General features: G+C 46.1%; 4 protein-coding genes across 9 annotated transcripts in view; 3 read left to right on the top strand and 1 right to left on the bottom strand.

The window, feature by feature from the left end:
* The first annotated feature begins 161 nt into the window (after nucleotides 1-161).
* selenot1a (selenoprotein T, 1a) overlaps nucleotides 162-19,250 on the top strand; it is a 28,147-nt gene continuing 9,058 nt past the window's right edge. The window contains exons 1-6 of one of the 2 annotated variants that reach the window (XM_057057949.1): nucleotides 162-410; nucleotides 953-1,063; nucleotides 1,738-1,864; nucleotides 2,131-2,218; nucleotides 2,319-2,476; nucleotides 2,591-6,741. In XM_057057949.1, coding sequence (XP_056913929.1) covers nucleotides 214-410; nucleotides 953-1,063; nucleotides 1,738-1,864; nucleotides 2,131-2,218; nucleotides 2,319-2,440 — 645 coding nt within the window. In that variant the 5' untranslated portion in view covers nucleotides 162-213 and the 3' untranslated portion in view covers nucleotides 2,441-2,476; nucleotides 2,591-6,741. Of the gene's footprint in view, nucleotides 411-952; nucleotides 1,064-1,737; nucleotides 1,865-2,130; nucleotides 2,219-2,318; nucleotides 2,477-2,566; nucleotides 6,742-19,250 lie in introns of both variants that reach the window. The other variant, XM_057057950.1, reaches the window with a different exon arrangement.
* On the bottom strand, nucleotides 4,001-5,883 carry LOC130539537 (uncharacterized). Of its 2 annotated transcripts, none has more exons than XM_057057955.1 (9): nucleotides 5,756-5,883; nucleotides 5,514-5,639; nucleotides 5,328-5,420; nucleotides 5,107-5,258; nucleotides 4,971-5,035; nucleotides 4,719-4,882; nucleotides 4,545-4,627; nucleotides 4,296-4,454; nucleotides 4,001-4,226 (listed from the first exon to the last, which is right to left on the bottom strand). In XM_057057955.1, the coding sequence occupies exons 1-9, from the start codon at nucleotides 5,780-5,782 to the stop codon at nucleotides 4,001-4,003; spliced, it is 1,095 nt and encodes a 364-aa protein (XP_056913935.1). In that variant the 5' UTR covers nucleotides 5,783-5,883. The 2 variants fall into 2 exon arrangements, with proteins under 2 accessions (XP_056913935.1, XP_056913938.1); XM_057057958.1 differs by having other exon boundaries at nucleotides 4,038-4,226; nucleotides 4,301-4,454; nucleotides 5,756-5,877.
* Nucleotides 6,774-8,556, top strand: LOC130539536 (uncharacterized). Of its 4 annotated transcripts, XM_057057953.1 has the most exons (5): nucleotides 6,774-7,062; nucleotides 7,132-7,251; nucleotides 7,704-7,825; nucleotides 7,898-8,376; nucleotides 8,482-8,556. In XM_057057953.1, the coding sequence occupies exons 1-5, from the start codon at nucleotides 6,798-6,800 to the stop codon at nucleotides 8,528-8,530; spliced, it is 1,035 nt and encodes a 344-aa protein (XP_056913933.1). In that variant the 5' UTR covers nucleotides 6,774-6,797; the 3' UTR covers nucleotides 8,531-8,556. The 4 variants fall into 4 exon arrangements, with proteins under 4 accessions (XP_056913933.1, XP_056913932.1, XP_056913931.1 ...); XM_057057952.1 differs by having other exon boundaries at nucleotides 7,707-7,825; nucleotides 7,898-8,556; XM_057057951.1 differs by having other exon boundaries at nucleotides 7,898-8,556.
* LOC130539533 (uncharacterized) lies at nucleotides 16,906-18,717 on the top strand. Its single transcript, XM_057057944.1, has 4 exons — nucleotides 16,906-17,148; nucleotides 17,234-17,380; nucleotides 17,462-17,577; nucleotides 17,699-18,717. Exons 1-4 carry the CDS (start codon nucleotides 16,929-16,931, stop codon nucleotides 18,569-18,571), a joined length of 1,356 nt encoding a protein of 451 aa, XP_056913924.1. The 5' UTR covers nucleotides 16,906-16,928; the 3' UTR covers nucleotides 18,572-18,717.

Genomic DNA, 19,250 nt, shown 5'->3' with positions numbered 1-19,250 from the left:
GTGAGGAAGAGAACCCACCTCCCCCGCCACAACACTAGGTGGCGCCAGAGTGGGCGCGGCTCATGAATACAGCTGGTGAGGAAGAGAACCCACCTCCCCCGCCACAACACTAGGTGGCGCCAGAGTGGGCGCGGCTCATGAATACAGCTGGTGAGGAAGATAACCCACCTCCGCCACAACACTAGGTAGCGCCAGAGCGGGCGCGGCTCATGAATGCAGCCGGTGAGGAAGAGAACCCACCTCCGTCGGAGCGGTGCAGAGCTCGAGCAGATGGCCATGAAGTGGTTGCGCTTTTCGCTCCTGACTTTGGGCGTTTTCTCGCTATGCTGCGCCACGGCGGGTGACAACAGTGGCGTGAAGAAGATGAAAATGCAGTTTGCTACGGGGCCCCTGCTCAAGTTTCAAATCTGGTGAGCAAAGGAAAAAACTGGCGAGTCACTGCGAGCTAGCTTAACGGCCAGGCTAACAACATCCCGGGCCGGAGAGGCGCTGCTGGGTGAAAAGGAATAACTAAAGGGGGGGAAACTCGTAATCGCCTGCTAATTTAATCACAACATGTGGATGCATATATCGAGTTGGTCTGGATATTAAGATTATAAGCTTCGCGTGTGAATCTAATCGATAAGGCCTCACTTCCGCTCTCCAACATGGCTTAAACGTTAAGAATTGTGTCATTTGTGATTGAGACACTTAAGCTTCACATTCGTCTGTCTAAATGAGCACACTTCTCAAAGTTTCATTTCCTCTCAAGGTTTTAATGTGTGCTTCCATCGTTCTGAGCAGCATTTATCAAGGTGAAAGTTTACGGGTTACACTGGGGGTAGTTTATGTAATTAAAGCCAATTTAAAAGAAGAAAATGGGTTGTGGTGAAGCTTCCCCGCTGGAATAAATAAGTAAATATAATTGTAAATCCTTCTTGAAATCCTTCTCTGACCCTGTCTTTCCTCCCAGCATATCCTGAGGGTACAAGCGGGTGTTTGAGGAGTACACGCAGGCCCTGTACCAGCGGTACCCAGACATCCGCATTGAAGGGGAGAACTATCTTCCCATGCCCCTCTACCGGTAAGGAAGAAAGCCCCCCTGTCTTTTCACAAGTGGCTTGAATGGCACTATTCAAAAGCTGCCGGAGATTAGCTGTGATTAGAGCGAGGAGATGGAATTCTGCAGCGGCCCGATCTCAGCCCGGATTTGTCTGTGCTGGTATTACGGCCCTGAGACGCAGCTGTCGGCCCTAAGCAGTAAAAACTGGGGGTCAGAGTCCAGTTTTCTTGTCGTGGATCATTTACTTGTTACTCTTTTGGCTTTAACAGAATATAATCAACCATTTGGGTTCGCGACTGACAAAAATTCAGGCTGACAAACGGCTAACAACGTAAAACGATTTATGAGTTGGTTCATTCCAGATGTAGAAGAAGATGGAGAGCACTGCTACGAAGCTTTGAGACCTCCTGAAATGAGAGAAAAATAATCCCTGAGGTTGTGTTGAAGCCTCTGGAAGATTCTCTAATGAACACACCTGAGATGTGCTCCACTGAGACCAGACAGTGTTCTGTGTTGGTTCCCTGGCAGGCAGCCCCTACAGCCACGCCCCCCGCACCCATCGTATCGTTAGCGTGGAACACGCGTCCTGTCCAGTCCAGAGCAGCAAGCAGCTGGTCGCACGCGTCCGGCGCCAGCTCGGTCTGGAGAATCAAACATTCAAAGACATTCAGCTCCACCTTCTTGCTCTCCCGTAGGCACGTAGCTTCCTTCCTCTCTATGTTCAAGCTGGTGGTGATTGGACTGATTATTGTCGGCAAGGACCCGTTCGCCCTCTTTGGAATGCAAGCCCCAGGCATCTGGGAGTGGGGCCAAGGAAACAAGGTGAGTCTGGCTCCCGCTGCATCGCCTCCAACCTTCTGATCTGCATCCCTCAGCTTTTGCTGTGCATGCATAACCAGGCCCTTTCTGGACCACTCATTGGTGCTAGTTTACATTTGACCTACATTTGACCTCCAGGTCCACAGCTAGTAGTCCCCAGGGTTACAGACACCCGGGCTCCCGGCCAGGACGTGGTCTTGATAACGTTGCAGCAGAGCGTACGTGCACCTGTGTGAACACCTGTGTTGTCCCCTGTGGGCTGTTTCCAGGTGTACGCCTGCATGATGGTGTTCTTCCTCAGTAATATGATTGAAAACCAGCTGATGTCCACGGGAGCTTTTGAAATCACATTCAATGGTGAGTTCTTCACGGCCAGACGTGCACTAATGGAGGCTCGTACGTTTGCCGCGTGAAACGCTCGAATGTTGTGAGTTTGACTCCGCCGTTGTTCCCCCAGATGTGCCCGTTTGGTCCAAACTGGAGTCGGGTCACCTGCCATCCATGCAACAGCTCGTGCAAATCCTGGACAACGAGATGAAGATGAATGTTCACATGAACACAAGAGCGCACCACTCCTAACCCTGTTCCCCTCTGGCTGGAGTTAAAGCCCCCCCTGTGAGCCCAATGTTCTCCTTTTCCTGTGTCCTCAGGGACGGTCTCATCACACCTGAAGGTCACTCCCTCGGCCGGGCCGCCTGGTCTAAGGTCGTCTCCTTTCTTCTTTTTTAGGTTTGAGGTGGGTCTCCCTGTGGGCCGTGACGTGATGTTTATGAAGGTCTGTGCTGAAGGCAGGAAGACTGCTGGCTCTGACTGGATGTCCCTCATCACTCCTCACTACGCCCTGTAGAGACGCCCCGCCCCGACCCTGTAGGGGGGCTCGTGGTGCCGCGGTCTCCTGCTGCACGTCTCGTCCTGTTAGCATCAGTGGCTCCCAGCAGAGTTGTCCCCTTCCTGTCTGTAGCTTGTTGCACTCACATTCATCTACCGTGGCCGTTTCCACCCACACTGTCGGATCAGCGCTCCTCGCTTTGTTTCCACTGCATGAACAGTACGCTGCACCAGGACCCCCCCCCCCCTAATCTGGCAGGGTGCCTTACCCGAGCAGAGTCAGGACCACCTTGTTCATCTCTGCTAAGGCTTTTGGTGCTGTTGGCTCTTGTCATCAGACAGAAATTGGGATCCTTTTTTAATCACTGCCTGGCTGGCGCCCTAAATCCTCCGGCCAATCGGAGCGTTGCAGTGTCCTAAAGTGTCAGCCTTTAATCATGAGAACAATAATTAGCCATTTCATTTAGGGTTCGGCTCAAACGCAGAAACAACTAAAAGATTAAATCTATGCTGGGAAAGAGGCAGCTGCTTTCTGGGGAACCTGGAAGAACAGGGACCAAATAAAAGGTACCAGGTACTTTTTCCTCAGTGGGAACACGATGCGAGGGTGGAGGAGCGCCGATGGGTCGGTGGAAAGGCGACGTTGTTCCTTCATCCCACTGAGCCATTTTAGACGTTAATTCAAAGGTAGATTAGCCCGGTAGAAAAGCCACTTAAATCTCATCACTGTTGTGGAAGTAACGGCTGTCTTGATGTGATTTCTGAATAATTTTTATATTGATGACGTGAAGGAGGCTAAGAGGAGGAATAAAAACTATCCTAACTATTTAAGAAGCTGTGGTCTGATTTGGTGCCGGGTGCTGGTCTGGCTGTAATATGATGGTTCCCCTGGAACCGTCCGGCCATCTGCTGGTGGTGACGTATTAGGACCTCGCTGAGTCCATTACAGGACAAACGGATTAGGAATACGCCTGACATAATCCAGACAGGACCCACAGGCATCACTGAAACAACTATTGTTTGGTCTGAGGGAGAAATAAAGGCTTCGGTCTTGGCTTTTCAAGCATCTCTGCAATTTTAATTTTAATGGACCAACGCTTTCAGAAGTCTAATTTTACTAGATGACCTTTGGGACAGAATTACACCATCTCTTCCAGAGATGGGAACCTGGGTTACCTAAAGGGTTCTTCGTTCATCAGGTGGCCACGGGCTGAGAAGGGCCCCGGGGAACCTGGGACAGGCCTCATCTGTGACTGGTGTCAGTCTGGTGTGTTTCCAGTGGCGCTGGTACCCCTCTGGACACGAGTGGATCTACAGGCAGCATCTGCCCACGCTCAGCTGCACCGCTTCACCACACGCTTGGAAGGCCATGAACACCTGTTCCCGCCCCAGGATCTGGACCTGAATCTTTTCGTTGAGGCTGAGGTGAAGGGGGTCCAGGACGGTGGGAACACGGCCAATGCCGCTCCAGTTCCACTGCCGCACCTTGGTCCCATCCTGCTCCAAACACCGACCGCCCCAGTTGCTCAGGTTCAGCCTGCAACAGAGCGGCCACATGCAGATACAGAACCCCGAGCTTTAAGAGGTCCAGCGCGACGGGTCTCACCATACGTTTCTGTTGCCGTGGTAACACGTGGCCCTGCCGTCAGAGTGGAATATGGCTCGGGTCGATTCTCTGGCCGCGCTGCTCTCATCGTACACCATGCAAACCTTTGCGTTGTCTTCTGTAACCATAACAACAATGGCCAGGGAACCCGAAGGATAACTGGTGCAGAGGCCATAAGGATCAGAACCACAGCTGCTCATCAAACACACATGAAGGATTCATGTTGCTGCTGTTATCAGAACCGGATACAAGAGCTGAGCGGAACCATCAGAGAAGGCTGTGAGAAGTCTGGTTCCACTGGAATAATTCTTCTGTGCAAAGTCTGGCCCAGTCTGTAACCAGAAATAGCATCCTGTTAGCATCTGGACCACGCTGGCTTGAGCCGGCATCCAAGGTCATCAACAACACAAAGACGGCGCTCACCTGGTAATCGCAGATGCCGAACTCGGGGGGTTTGTGGTCCAAAGACGGACCCGGCGGCGGCTCGTTGTCTTTTCTTCCGAAATGCTGCTGGGCCACTCTGCGAGAATAAGCTGTCCAGCATCTTTCTGGAGCCCGGGACAGTCGGAAGCTGAGGGCGTGTGACGCTGGGGGACAAAGGCAGAGCTCAGGCTGCCGCTGCTCACCCGCACCCTCACCCCAGCAACACACTCGTGCAGAAGCAGCTCCACTCACAGCCGTCCGTCACCAGCGCTGGTTGAACGAACACCTCCTCAAAGATCACCTCCTTGGGCTGCGCGCTAATCAAAGAAGCAAATTTAATGGGCCTTCTGTTCCATTTGATTGGGATTTTAAAAAGTTAAGTTTGTACTCAAAAGCACAGTCCCAGTCCATGTCGAACTGGTGGAGATCTCCTATCTCGGCTGCCAGGGATGTGAGACACCTGCCTCCAGCCATACACCTGTCCTCTTCCAGCAGCTGGTACAGCTGCTGCCGCTGGACGCAGCAGAAGCTCAGAGCTTCCTAGGGTGGACACGCATGCAGCTACGTCAGCATCGGCTCTTGCTGGTTCTTTTCATGGATTGAGTTCACCTCAGGCCACCGTTCCCAGGACAGCTGCAGTAAAGGTTTGGCATGTTGTCCACAGTACTCGCAGTCGGCCGGGTCCTCTGCTGAGGACCAGTGCTGGACAGAGCAGCAGGTACATACAGGACCATATACTCTATATATACACACAGGTGACTATATACATATCTATAAGAAATCTAATGGCAGTACCACAGCACGAACAGTTGCTGAGCTCATTGTGTGGTCGGGCTCCCGTCGGTACCGCAGGATTCCTGCTGCTCCAGTAGAAAACCGGTCATAATCCTTCCCACACTCGGTCTGGTCTACTGGGATCCTCTTAACAAGACCAAAGAAGGCAGAACGAGACCAGTCCTCAGAAACTGGGACTGAGCGCCTCTGCCCCTGGGCCAGGCACACACAGAATCAAGTGTCTTTTGTTGTCAATATCTCACCTTTTTGCAGTTTGAATTTGTTTCCATACAACTGACTGGTTGAAGTAGATCACAAGTGATGACGAGGGCGGTCGAAACCCAATGTAACAGAGTCGTGCAGCTTTGAATCAAAGATCCTTTGATCCTGTCTGTAATTGCCACTTTTTAGGTGATTATCAGTCTTGAAAGAACATCGATTGTTACATGAGTAGCTGCTTTACGATGCAAAGCTCTTACTTTGAGAAGCAAAACCTTAATAAAGTCTTTATATCACTTCCAACCATTTGTCTGTCACACTTCTTACAAATCTCTTATCGCTCACACCAGTTTCACAGCAGAACCTCGACAAGTGAACCTTCTTCTGAACCACCTCGGGTAGCACTTTTGTCTTGTCCTCGCTGAAGACAGGAAGGTTGACAGCCAGTAACGCACTCACCGGTCACCCTGCCTGTTGTCGGTTACCATGGAGATAGAAGGTGAACCCGCCGCTGCTGCAGCTGAAGCCGATGACCATCAGTGATCAACCCGCAGGTGAAGCCAATGACGATCAGTGATCAACCCGCAGGTGAAGCCGATGACCATCAGTGATCAACCCGCAGGTGAAGCCAATGACCATCAGTGATCAACCCGCAGCTGAAGCCGATGACCATCAGTGATCAACCCGCAGGTGAAGCCAATGACCATCAGTGATCAACCCGCAGCTGAAGCCGATGACCATCAGTCATCAACCCGCAGGTGAAGCCAATGACCATCAGTGATCAACCCGCAGCTGAAGCCGATGACCATCAGTCATCAACCCGCAGGTGAAGCCGATGACCATCAGTCATCAACCCGCAGGTGAAGCCGATGACCATCAGTGATCAACCCGCAGCTGAAGCCGATGACCATCAGTGATCAACCCGCAGCTGAAGCCGATGACCATCAGTCATCAACCCGCAGGTGAAGCCGATGACCATCAGTGATCAACCCGCAGGTGAAGCCGATGACCATCAGTGATCAACCCGCAGGTGAACGCTTGAAAAGCGCCGCTTCAGGCATCAGTGTGTTGTTTCCAGGAGTTACGATGGCAACCAAAGGAAAAAGGAAGCGCTCCTCTCTTTGCTTGGCTGTGATTCTGTTCTTCGTTTCGCATTTTGCGCGAACGGCGGAAAGTTTTCGGCTGAGTAAAACAGAAAAAAGCGCAGCAGCGGCGGATTTCAAGCCCGGGAGGATCGTGTTCGGGAATATCTTTGACAAAACGTCCGGAGTCGACGCGCCGGTCGAGGATGGAGCCCACATCTCGCCCTCTTCCACAGAGGGGGACGTCAACTACCAGGGCGACTACCCAGGTTAGGATCACCGACTCATACTTTGTTCAACTCGGACATGGCTAACTCAGCTGTAATCTCTGTTAACAGGCCTCCAAACCAACATTCCCGATAACATGAAGTTCATGAACCCTTCTGTGCTGTGCGGTCTGAACAAGATGAAGTTCATGGCTCAGGGAGCCGATGCCCAGCAGTTTTCGATGGATCCAGGTGAATTTGTCTCGTCTACTACCCTGCAGGGGTGAAATAACTTGGTTAGTCTTGGACTGAGTGAGTTGGCTCTGGTTTTGTAAATCATTAAGCTTCCATGCAGTCTTTGGGGGCTCATGATGCCAATTCACCTGTCATAACAGCACGGTGAGCTGGGTAAACATTTTAAATGGCTGGCAATAGAAAATGCCAACTGTGCTGCTCTTGCCTCCATGAAATGGAAAGGAGGCTTCTCCACCCCCGTCCAGCAAGAAGCCCAAAAGACCATGTCTTCAAGGAGAACTGCTGGCTTGGGAAGCTATGAACAGGGGTGGAAATGATGAAGCCCAAGTCTTTAAACTTGTCCTTGACCCTCAAGATGTCTGCTCAGATTGTATTGGAGTAAAAATGTGCAAGTGGTTTAATTTCAGCTGTTTAAATGGTTTTGTAAATTCTGGTTTCATCTTTCACAGGAGCTTCTGGACTGCCTGTACCACTACCCAATGTCCCCTCCACTTGTGGCTATGACACACAGTGGAATTCCCCTTCACTGTCCATGGTAGTTCCTTATAATGGCTGTTTCATGATTATCACGGTAAGGCTAGCTGATTGATCAAATGCTTGGATAACATCAGCATTTGTTGAGGAAATATGAACTCTTTCCTAGGGTGGATACTACGTGCTGCCGATGCTTTGGTACAACATACAGTTTTCACTGTGGTGTCCAATGTCTTCATGGGGTCAGCCACCTCCTATGCAAGCTGCTGCCACAACCCCCCCACCGGTGTCACAGCCTTTCTGGAACCTTCCTTTTCAGATGCCTCAACAGGTCAAACATCCCCCCTGGATCCTTCCTTCTGGGCAGATGCCTCAAGCCATGCCGTTCCCAAACCTGCCTTTCTGGAATCCCTATTTTTACCCAACCACGATGCCAAAAACCACAACCATACCTCCATCTCAGACAAGTACTTTGCCAAGCCCTGGTGGACAGGTCCCATTTAATCCTATACAATTTCCCTATCCATGGGGTCTTCCGATGTTTCCACCAGGTGGTGCGTTCCCAGTTAAAACAAAGCCTAATCAGCCGATGCCTCCATTTGGTCCTGGTTATCCCTTCCCTTACCAATACAATGTTCCACCTGTGTTCAATCCTTTTCCCATCCCTCCAGCAAAACCCAACCACCCCCCATTTAAATTTCCCTTTAATTTTCCAATGAAATTGCCATACCATTCTTAATTTGTCACTGCCTTTCAAAGATGTAGGGAGCTGCATGTTACTGATCTTTTCAACATGTATTGACCAATAAAGTGAAAATCCAGAGTAAATGTGTCCTGACTTGTGATTTACCTCTTTAAAAGGTTCATTTAAAATTTCTTTTGGATTATGCTGTCATGACTTGGCTGCATTCCTGAGATTAGATGTTCTCATGCTTTAGCAGTGACTGGGAACTCATTGAGATGTAATGCTACTCACACTCAGTACAGTGCCTAATTGTCAAATATTGTACAAAGGCAATGCCATTTCCTCTTGAGGCTTTTTGATTCTTAACTGGATGGTTAGGTGTTAGATCCATTATATTAAAGTTATCTCTTATTTGCTTTTACCTTGTTATATTGTTTCTCATTACTTAATGTTTCCTATTATTTGCTAATGCTTAATGTTCATGATGCTTGATATGTCAACTCGAACTTCTCTGGTCAAGGGCGACAGAAATGCAGCGGCTGTTGGAGAAGTGGCCTTGACTGGAGACAGAGCTGCAGAGCATGACACAGGAGCTGTTCTTTTAATCTGATATAGAAGAATGTGCTGTTTGTGAGCTAAGCTAATCAAATCAGTGAAGGCCTACGTATAATCTCACCATTATGATTTACAGTCTCTTGCTCTGTTTGAGACCTGCTATCTTGTGTTCCCCCTCCCTTAGACACATTTGACTTCTGTAACTAGGGACCTCCTAATCTCAATAAAACAAGGATGGTGGGAGGTGTGCGTCAGGACGTGCTGGAGATCTGTAACTGAGCACATCTCCCCGTTCTCCTTGCAAGTAAAATTCAAACTGTTGTCTTTGCCTCATTTGTGTTTCTCGTGTTTCAGGTTGTTTGAACCTAACATTTTGGTCCTTCGAGCCGGATTCCAACACACCTGAAGGGTCCGGTGGGTGAGGCTGAACCTCAGGAAAGACTGTGGCCACAGCAGGCCGCCTCAAAGCGACCTAAGATACCCTTTCCGGGACTGGGCTTCAACTCACTGCTTGGATCCTGACGGTTGACGGAATTCCAGGAGGAAAGACAACAGTGGTGAGCATGTCTTGAATTCAAAAGTGTGTGTGATGATGATTGTCGGGGACTTAATGTAAAAATTGCGATAGACACTAAGGCAGTGTTTTGGGAGAGAGGAACCCGAAAGTCCTCTGTAAGACGCAATGAGAAACAAACCCTGTGAATACTAGTCAATGGCAGGTAAACAAGAGTACTAAGGGAAGTACCAAGGCAGGGCGAGGGAGTCCTGGCCACGTGAAAAAGAAATTAAGTCACGACAAATCATCCAAAAGAGTGATTGTGAGTGTGAAAGGATTGTTAAATACCACTAGGTATTTTCAATCATACCAAAGCAGTGGGACTGTAAGTGATAAGGCCCTTGTGGATGCAGAGGCAAGACTCTCCACTCCAAAGAGTTGAAGTGAGAAGTACCACAACGGTTTGATTAATTATCACCCCACTGAGATCAACATCCCAGTTTTAGGTCACCCTATGTGCAAGACTGGACCAAATTCCTAATAAAAAACAAAAAACAAAAAAAAAAAAAAACCGGTAAATTAGGATAAGGTTAACTCATAAAATAAAAAGAAAATAGAAAAATTGTAATAAAAAGCAGATAGAAAAGTAGAGCTAAAAGTAAAAATCAAAAAAAAAAAAAAATGGGGGCAGGTAAAAGTAAACAAAGGCCCAGAGATGAATTGCGGTGTAAGGATTGGAAATTCATCGACGGACAAAATCCAAAGAAACTCGCGTATTTAGACAAGTGGATAACTGATTATGGGTTCAAAGGACAGCTAAATTCACAACAAATAACAGCCCTACAAGATGAAATAAAAGAGCGAACTAAAAATAATCCGAAAAAGATGAAAAAATGCGGTTATGAGGATACGGAGTTTTGGTTGCAGTTAGCGTTAAGGAGAGAGAAGGGACAAAGTAAGTCGAAAATGGAGGCAAAGGAGGGAAAGGACGAGGTTGAGAACAAACAGTTAATGTTTCACAGGAAAGAGGATGATGAGACAGGCGCAGTGAGCAGACGCGCGCACAGACAGACAGAGCAGGCAACAGATAAGTCGGCAGAGAAAGGGGAAGCGGATGTAGAACAGAGAGCAGCAGGGGTGGGAGGCTTGGACCCTGACCTTCGTGAATCGTGTGCATTGCCACCAACATATACACCACAGACATTAGACCCTCCACCCACTGATACACTTAGAATTACACGCTCAGCGCACCCCCATGGGTATGCGTGGTCAAAGACATTAGGACAAGCACTGACTCCAGCAGTCCCAAAATTGAATAATCTAAGTGAAACGAGCACTCCTCCAATGGAAGATATGTACCCCATGATTGAAGTAGCTAATCCAAATGCTGAAACAAACCAACCTGTAATGCTAGTCTATAGAACTTGGACAATGGAGGATGTTAAAAAAGCCATAGAAGGTGTGCCTTCCCATAAGGAAGACATAGAACTCTTTATAGAAGGTATGGAAAATGTGAGAAGAGCCCATCACCTTAATGGTGCAGAGGTTCAACAGATCTGGATGACAGCTCTGGGTTCTAACTGGACTCATGTAAGAGGAGACTGGAATCCAAAAGAAACAAAAAAAAAAATTAGGTGCTAAAACATGATGATGGTGAATTGACAAACAGAGTCAATGCTCTTGTATTAAGAACTCGAAATCGTTTCGCTAAGAGAGCAAATTATGTGGAAATTAACCGTGTTAAACAAAGAGAGGATGAGCTTTTCGAAGAATATCAAGCCAGAATGACTAAAGTTTTCAGAGCAAACAGCGGACTGCATGATGACAACACAGATGCAGGTGCATATAGACAACAGTTGAAAAATGCCCTCCATGCAGGCTCCAGAGAGCCTATTCGTGGATGGGTAGAGCGGCATAACATTAACATGTCCACATGCACACTGGATGATTCAAACATTACACTTACACCAGATTACCCCAAGGTTATTGTGAAAGCCCAACTATTTATTCTCAGATGATGACAGCAAGTATGGCTAAATTTCACCCTCCCAGTGGGAGTCAAGTATTGATTTATGTAGATGATGTTTTATTAGCATCTGAAACCTTAGAAGCATGTAAAATAGACACCATAGCACTTCTTAAACATTTAGCAGAAGAAGGCCATAAAGTAAGCAAAAGTAAATTACAGCTGTGCAAAGCTGAAGTAAAGTGCTTGGGTCACAACCTGAGTGCAGGAGGAAGAACTATCATAGAAGGCCGTAAAACAGCTATTTTGCAAGCTCCCAAACCACAAACTAAAAAGCAAATGATGTCCTTTTTAGGACTAACTAATTATTGCCGCAACTGGGTGCCAAATTATGCTGAAATTGCAGCACCGTTGCAAACATTGATGTATGAAGAGGATTTAAAAATGACTTCTTCACTAAAATGGACTGAAAACGCAGCAAAGGCCTTCCGTGACATTAAGCAAGCTTTAGTGTCGAGCACAGCTTTAGCTTTAGCCTTAGATTACAGCAAACCTTTGGTTCAGATGGTTGATTGCAAAGGACATTTGATGACCTCGGTCTTAGCTCAACAATGTGGGACCAAAATTAAACCGATAGCATATTTCTCGTCTAAACTTGACCCTGTAGCATATGCTCTTCCACACTGTGTGAAAGCTGTGATTGCAGCGTCTATGGCTGTGGAAACGAGTGCTTCTATAGTGTTGTTTCATCCTTTAACGTTGAAAGTACCACATGCGGTGTCAGCTTTGTTGTTGCAGACAAACATGACTTTCTTATCACCGGCTAGACATTTAGCATGCATGGCAACACTTTTATCACAACCTCATTTGACAATAGAGAGATGCACAACCTTGAATCCTGCTACACTGTTACCTCTCCCGGATGATGGAGAACCACATGACTGCCAAGAATTAGCTGAACAATCTGCAAAAAGTAGAAGTGATTTAGATCAACCTTTAAAAGCTGAAGCATTTTTGTTTGTAGATGGCTCATCAAAGAAAAATGAGCAACCTTAAAAGAAGACATCTATGTATGACCAGCAGGAAAACCTATCCTACCAAAAAATCTGTATAAATGGGCTGCTATATTGAGCCATGGTGTAACACATGTCTCAACAGGAAGGATGGTAGGACAGATACAGCAGCATTATACAACCTATGGATTTAATTCTTATTCAAAAAATTTTTGTAGAACATGTCTGACGTGTGCGAAACACAATTCACAGGGAAATCTGAGACCCAGGAGAGGAAAATTTCCTGCTCCCCAATATCCATTCCAAACTATACATATGGACTTCATAGAATTAAATAAAAGTGAAGGGAAGAAATACTGTCTAGTCATAATAGATGCATTTTCAAAATGGATAGAACTATTTCCAACAAAAAACCCAGATGCGCTAACAGTTGCTAAAGCACTCTGCAAAGATATCATACCCAGATATGGTATCCCAGAAAAAATGTACTCTGATAACGGTACTCATTTTGTAAATCAAGTTGTTAAAAAGATCAGTGTTATGTTTCATATTGATTTAAAACACCATTGCTCCCATCATCCTCAGAGCGCAGGCTTAGTTGAAAGAGCTAATGGCACTATTAAAAACAGACTGAAGAGATGCATGACACAATGTGTCGATTTGGCTAAGCTCTACATAAACATTACAAGCACCGCAGGCCTAACTCCTTATGAGATCTTATTTGGAAGACCGTACAGGCTTCCTCAGTTCAAAAACTACTAGGAGACAAATGATGAGTCTAATCTAGCTGATTACATGAGAAGAATGTTAGAAAAACAAAAGCAAGGTCATGAGACCTCTGTCTCCCGACAGAAATTCCAACCGGTGGAGCCAGGAGACTGGGTCCTAGTGAGAAGCGTAAGAAAAACAAACAAAAAAAACCACTGGTATTCTCCTAAGTGGGAAGGACCTGACCAAGTTCTTTTGTCTACACCTACTGCTGCTAAAATAGCTGAAAGATCAACCTGGGTACACCTCAGTCATTGCAAGAAGGTCATTTCTGTTGAAAACTCCAAACGGGAAGGTGATGCAAAGTCTGATAATAGGGTGGACTTAGACGAATAGAGTCTGGGTAGACCCGAAAGTCAGTGAAGGTTTCAGAGCCGCCGACTCACTTAGGGAGGCTACTTCAACAGGTTATGGTCCATAAATAGTGTACCGATTTCATAAACATCACAAGGACAGCAGCGGGTAAAATAAACAAAAGATAATTTTTAGGAAAAAAAAAAAGGGAAATACAGAGGATTGGCTGATGCTGTAGCATATTAGCCTCGGTGCTAACTGTAATCATAGTATTCCTGACAATCACAATAGTTATACAAAGTCTCCAACTCAGTTGAAATCAAATAAGTTCAAATGATTCCCAAGTGGCTTCAGAATGCAATTAAATGTTGGGGAGTGTGCTTTTTCTTCATATGCGTGTTTTTATTTGTATGATACCTCTGGAAACCCCCAGGTTTAAGATTGAACATTACCAAAATACGGCATGACAAGCAAAGTGCAAATAACAACCTAAAGGACCAATGTGGCAACAGCAGGTCAGCTCTTATGCTGTATTTGACCTGGAAGCTTTTCATTCACCTGAAGCTCACCAGCTCCATTATTTCAGCTTCACTTCTTTAACACCTCTTTAATTGCTTGTTCGTTCTGAAAGTAGTTTTGATACAATTTTCAATGCAAAACGAAAAACTGTTCTTACTGTAAAATGATGTATGTTTTTTGTCTGTTGGAAAGTTCATTTGTTGCACCCTGCGGCTCATGCATGCATTATAATGTTCTGAAGTTGTGTCTCTGTTATTTATTTTATTTCTGGTGGTGTGGGGATGAGAGACTGTTTGATACATTGCCTATGAGAGCTACAGGACTATGTGCTTAAAAACACTTCTTATGCTAATTTCTGTGTTCCCTACGTCAGCTGATCAATTAGTCACTCACAGGCATGGATTTATGCCTGAACAGTGACGTCGTAATAAAAGATCTGCATGGCAATCTGAAAATGTTCCTACGTATATTGATGCTATCGGTGTTCCAGATGGCTATAAATTACTGGATCAAGTAGCTGCTGGTTTTGAATCTTCTATCTGTTGGTGGTGTACAATAAATAAGAACGTAGACAGAATCAACTACATCCATTACAATGTTCAACGTTTAGGAAATTGGATTCAGAGCGGTTTTGAGGCTGTTCACAGCCAACTGTCGGCTACTTCCCTTATGGCATTCCAGAACAGGATCGCAGTGGATATGTTGTTAGCTGAGAAAGGTGGTGTGTGTGCTGTGTTCGGAGATCAATGTTGCACCTTTATTCCTAACAACACTGCGTCGGATGGTAGTCTCACACTGGCCATAGAAGGCCTTCGCCCCCTGAACAGCAAGATGAAGGAGCACTCAGGAGCAAAGACCGCGATGTGGGGCGGATGGATGAATGTGTTTGGGAAGTATAAGACATTGGTTACATCTATCCTGATTTCTGTAGCTGTTTTTGCTGCAATCCTGACCTTGTGTGGATGTTGTTGTATTCCCTGCCTGCGTTCTCTTATTAACCGCCTTATCACCACAGCTATCGCTCCCATGGAAAAAACCGTATGGCTGAATCCCTTAATTTACAGACGAGCTGGATTTGACTATAGACTCTGAAGACTACGAGTGAATTGAGCTAATTTTCCCCTGAGTGTAAATGTATTTGTGTTCATAAACATGACTTTGAAAATCTACTGGAAGAGATTGTTAAATGACAAATGGAATTTGAAGCAAATATGTGATAAACAGGAGGGAAATGTTAGATCCATTATATTAAAGTTATCTCTTATTTGCTTTTACCTTGTTATATTCTTTATTCTCGTTATATTGTTTCTCATTACTTAATGTTTCCTATTATTTGCTAATGCTTAATGTTCATGATGCTTGATATGTCAACTCGAACTTCTCTGGTCAAGGGCGACAGAAATGCAGCTGCTGTTGGAGAAGTGGCATTGACTGGAGACAGAGCTGCAGAGCATGACACAGGAGCTGTTCTTTTAATCTGTTTGATATAGAAGAATGTGCTGTTTGTGAGCTAAGCTAATCAAATCAGTGAAGGCCTACGTATAATCTCACCATTATGATTTACAGTCTCTTGCTCTGTTTGAGACCTGCTATCTTGTGTTTTCCCCCTCCCTTAGACACATTTGACTTCTGTAACTAGGGACCTCCTAATCTCAATAAAACAAGGATGGCGGGAGGTGTGCGTCAGGACGTGTTGGAGATCTGTAACTGAGCACATCTCCCCGTTCTCCTTGCAAGTAAAATTCAAACTGTTGTCTTTGCCTCATTTGTGTTTCTCGTGTTTCAGGTTGTTTGAACCTAACATTAGGCTAACACTGACAGCTTCACAATGGCCTGTTTGGTATTGTAGAAAACTCCTACATCTAATGTAAATTTGTAGGTGTAAGATGCAGGCCTCATTCAACACAAGGGGAAATTACTGTTTACTACATGGGTTCCAAACATCCAATGTGTTCATGCAGTCAATTAGAGGCCAAATCATTATCTGAGGTCATCAACTCACAGGGCTGCTGTAGTGAAGAGACTCAGCTCTGATTCTATTCATCCAGCTGCCCTGAGAAGTTTGAGTTCTCATGTGACATAAGAAAAAGGCTAAATTATTGTAACTTATCTGTTACAATGGTCCTCAAACATTGTAAACTGACCAACTTAATGGAATGAAAGACACTTCTTTTGCTTCTCAGGGCTGTTGGCATCCAGATTGTTGCATTACTGCCACCTTTTGGTCTCTTCTCACTTATCCATCCATGCATCCTTTCTACTAGACCAGTACAGGTCAGAAACATAAACCTGAGTCTACACAGTTCAAAATGCCCTTCTCATCCACTATCCCATTTTCCTGTCTGTCCATCAGCTTCCTCTCCTCACTACGCGGCCTGTAAGCTCGTGACAACGTCACATAACCCACTTGGGTGTTTCCCACAATGTATCGTGTACTGTTTAAGTTACGGTGCCTGATTCTTAATCTTGTTTTTATGACCTGCCGTTTCCTGTTATTTCACGTCCTTGGTCAGTTGACCCTCCTTTGTACTGAGAAAAGATGCCTCTCCTTGACCTCTGCTTCCCAACTCTGTTGCCACCACTCTTTTGCTTTTTCCATACGATATTTTTGCCTTCTGACTTTGACAATTGAATTTCTCTTTCAACAATGCTTCTCTTCACTGCTTCCTTTGCCACTTTGTTTGCCCTCATTTCCAGAGATCTCATGTGAGCTGGGGTCCACAGAAACACAACACAAAGCCCCATCCCTACACATTTCCCACACACTGCTATGAAGCATACTTTGACTGCAGCCAATGAGAGCAAAGTCTCTTGACGAGCTCACCTGTTGCAAATGAAGACAGGTGTAAGTCATTGACGTGAGTATTGAAGAGAGTCGTTCTGTTGTTCCTGTGCAGTTCCAGGATGGCGGGTGTCAGGCTCAGCCGAGTGACTCTCGCCTTCACTTTAGTCCTGTGTACTCTGGTCAAGAGTTCAACCTGTTTTGGTCTGCAATGGTTGGACAAGAACGTTCAGGACACAGGAGTGGGAGGAAGAAGAGGAAAGTTTGTCTTTGACAGTAAAGACCTTGGACCTCAGTTAAAATCTTCCTCTGCCACAGGAAAGCTGCTGAAAATCATCCTGGGTCAGTTGAGTCTGTCTTTTCGTGTGCTACATGCAGATTAAGCTTTATAATGTGACTCAGATTTGATTTTGCATTAATTCTAAAGGGATGTGGGGGCAGACATCAGAGAATGAGGCTTCCCCAAAGAAAGAAGCAGCATGGAAGCAGTTAAAACCTTCCCTGCACTGTGGTCAGAATGAGATGGTGTTTAGAGCTACTGGATACAGAGCTGCTGAAATACAGCTAGATATGGGTAATGTTTTACATCAAGTATTGCTGTCTCAATGTATTGCTAAGTGTTTTTAGTAAAGGTAATGCATTCCTCTTCCCACAGGTGCCGCTGCCCCCCTCCCTCTGAACCATTTGCCTGAAACATGTGGCTACACAAGGAAACATGGTGTTGGCTTTGTCTTGGTTGTTCCCTACGATGGCTGTAACGTGACTCAAGAGGTATGCCTTCACAAGAGGGACATAATGGATCTGAAAGAATGCAGCTTTGATTTGTTTTACATGTATTTTAATTTTGGAATGTCTCTCTGGAAAGTCAACTGTGCCCTTTTGCTTTCTCCAGAATGGAAATTATGTGTTGAAGATGAGATGGCTTAATGCTTCAGTTGAGTTCATCTGCTCAATGACAAGTTCCTCTAAATTTCTGGATCTGAACAAGCTCCAGTCATCTCAAGAGCCAGAGCCACTCCCCGTGAGGATTTTGAGACACAATCGTCACAGACGGGCTGCAGCTGGTGGACTCTCTTCTTATCCCCACAGTTCTTACTATAACTATGCGTGTTTACTTCGCTATTACATGTATATGATGAGCATGGCACACTTCTCCAACACCCAGACCACTACCACCACTGCTCCACCGGCACAGACTACTACAGCCAAACCACTTGGAGATGACCGACAAATTGTAGTTTACTATCCTCAGTTTTTTCCTTATTACTACCCAGTTGGACAAAAACCAGTGGCTTTTCCAGCATCATCTGACTGTGATTCATCATCAAGCACTGGACAAAGGCCACAATGTTCCCAAGGCCCACAAGAGAAATGGCCCCCAAGCGGACCTACCCATCTTGACAATCCTTTGCTGCTCAAGCAAATTCTTCAGCGGTACTATGGACGAGATCCAGCTCAAGCACTTCCTCAAACTACCTCTAGTGGTAAGCCATGTGACCCCACACCCCAAAACACATCTCCAACCCCTGCAACTGTAACGCGAACTCCATGTCCTAATCAAGAAAGACCCATTGGTGCCAGCTGTCTTGGCGAAGTGAGCACGTACATCCCCTACGAGCACCTCTCTTTCCCACCCCACATCTCATATGAGAATGACAAGCCTGTAGGAGACAAACAGAATATCCCTGAACAAAGTTACAACCGCCATGTTGGACTGCAGCCTCGTGCACACCCGTATCAATGGGCTGGGGACTGGTGGCACTGATACCGCCAGCAACTTGCAAGTACTTCCTGAAGATAGTGTAGCTTCTAACTGGCTTTGGGGGGGGGGGGGGGTGTGGCAGTTAGAATGTGGTGTACTTGTGAAACTGCTGAATTGAGCAATGTTTACAATAAAACTCTTGGGACTGATTCTGTGTGTGTTCATAAATTCTGTTGTGACTTGTAGTTCAAGTTTCCCTTGTCTGGCCAGATGTAGACTCTAGTTGCACAGTCCTCATGGAGCTCCTAACTAAAGGAGTCTTGATGTAAGAATAATTCAGGAAGTTTGAGAGTGAGGAGACAGAAACTTGATCTTGGTTAGTAGGTGTAGTTGACCTGTTGGGAGGTGTTGACGTCTTAAAGTTGAGTTGTTTTTTTTGTTTTGTTTATCAAAACCAAAGTGCACCTGGTGAAATCAACCTGTTGGCTCCGTTTGACATTGAGGGTGAGCGCTGAATTGGCTTTTGGTCGCAATGATTACTGGCCTGCTTGGAAAAGTTATCAGGATAAGCAAAAGCCTGAGGGATCACAGGTCGAGGGCAGAGGCAGCTTGAGGCGTCGCTCCCTCCTGTTATGTAGTGATGGGACGAGCGACACTGGTGCGTCAGCACTGTCCCGAGAGCTCTAGAGTGAAACCCCGTATCACTCCCCCCGTATCGCTTTAAGAAAGAACCACGTGACCG

This window comes from Takifugu flavidus, chromosome 15, assembly GCF_003711565.1.
Source record: "Takifugu flavidus isolate HTHZ2018 chromosome 15, ASM371156v2, whole genome shotgun sequence".
Lineage (NCBI taxonomy): Eukaryota > Metazoa > Chordata > Actinopteri > Tetraodontiformes > Tetraodontidae > Takifugu > Takifugu flavidus.
This window is presented reverse-complemented; position numbering and strand designations above follow the sequence as displayed.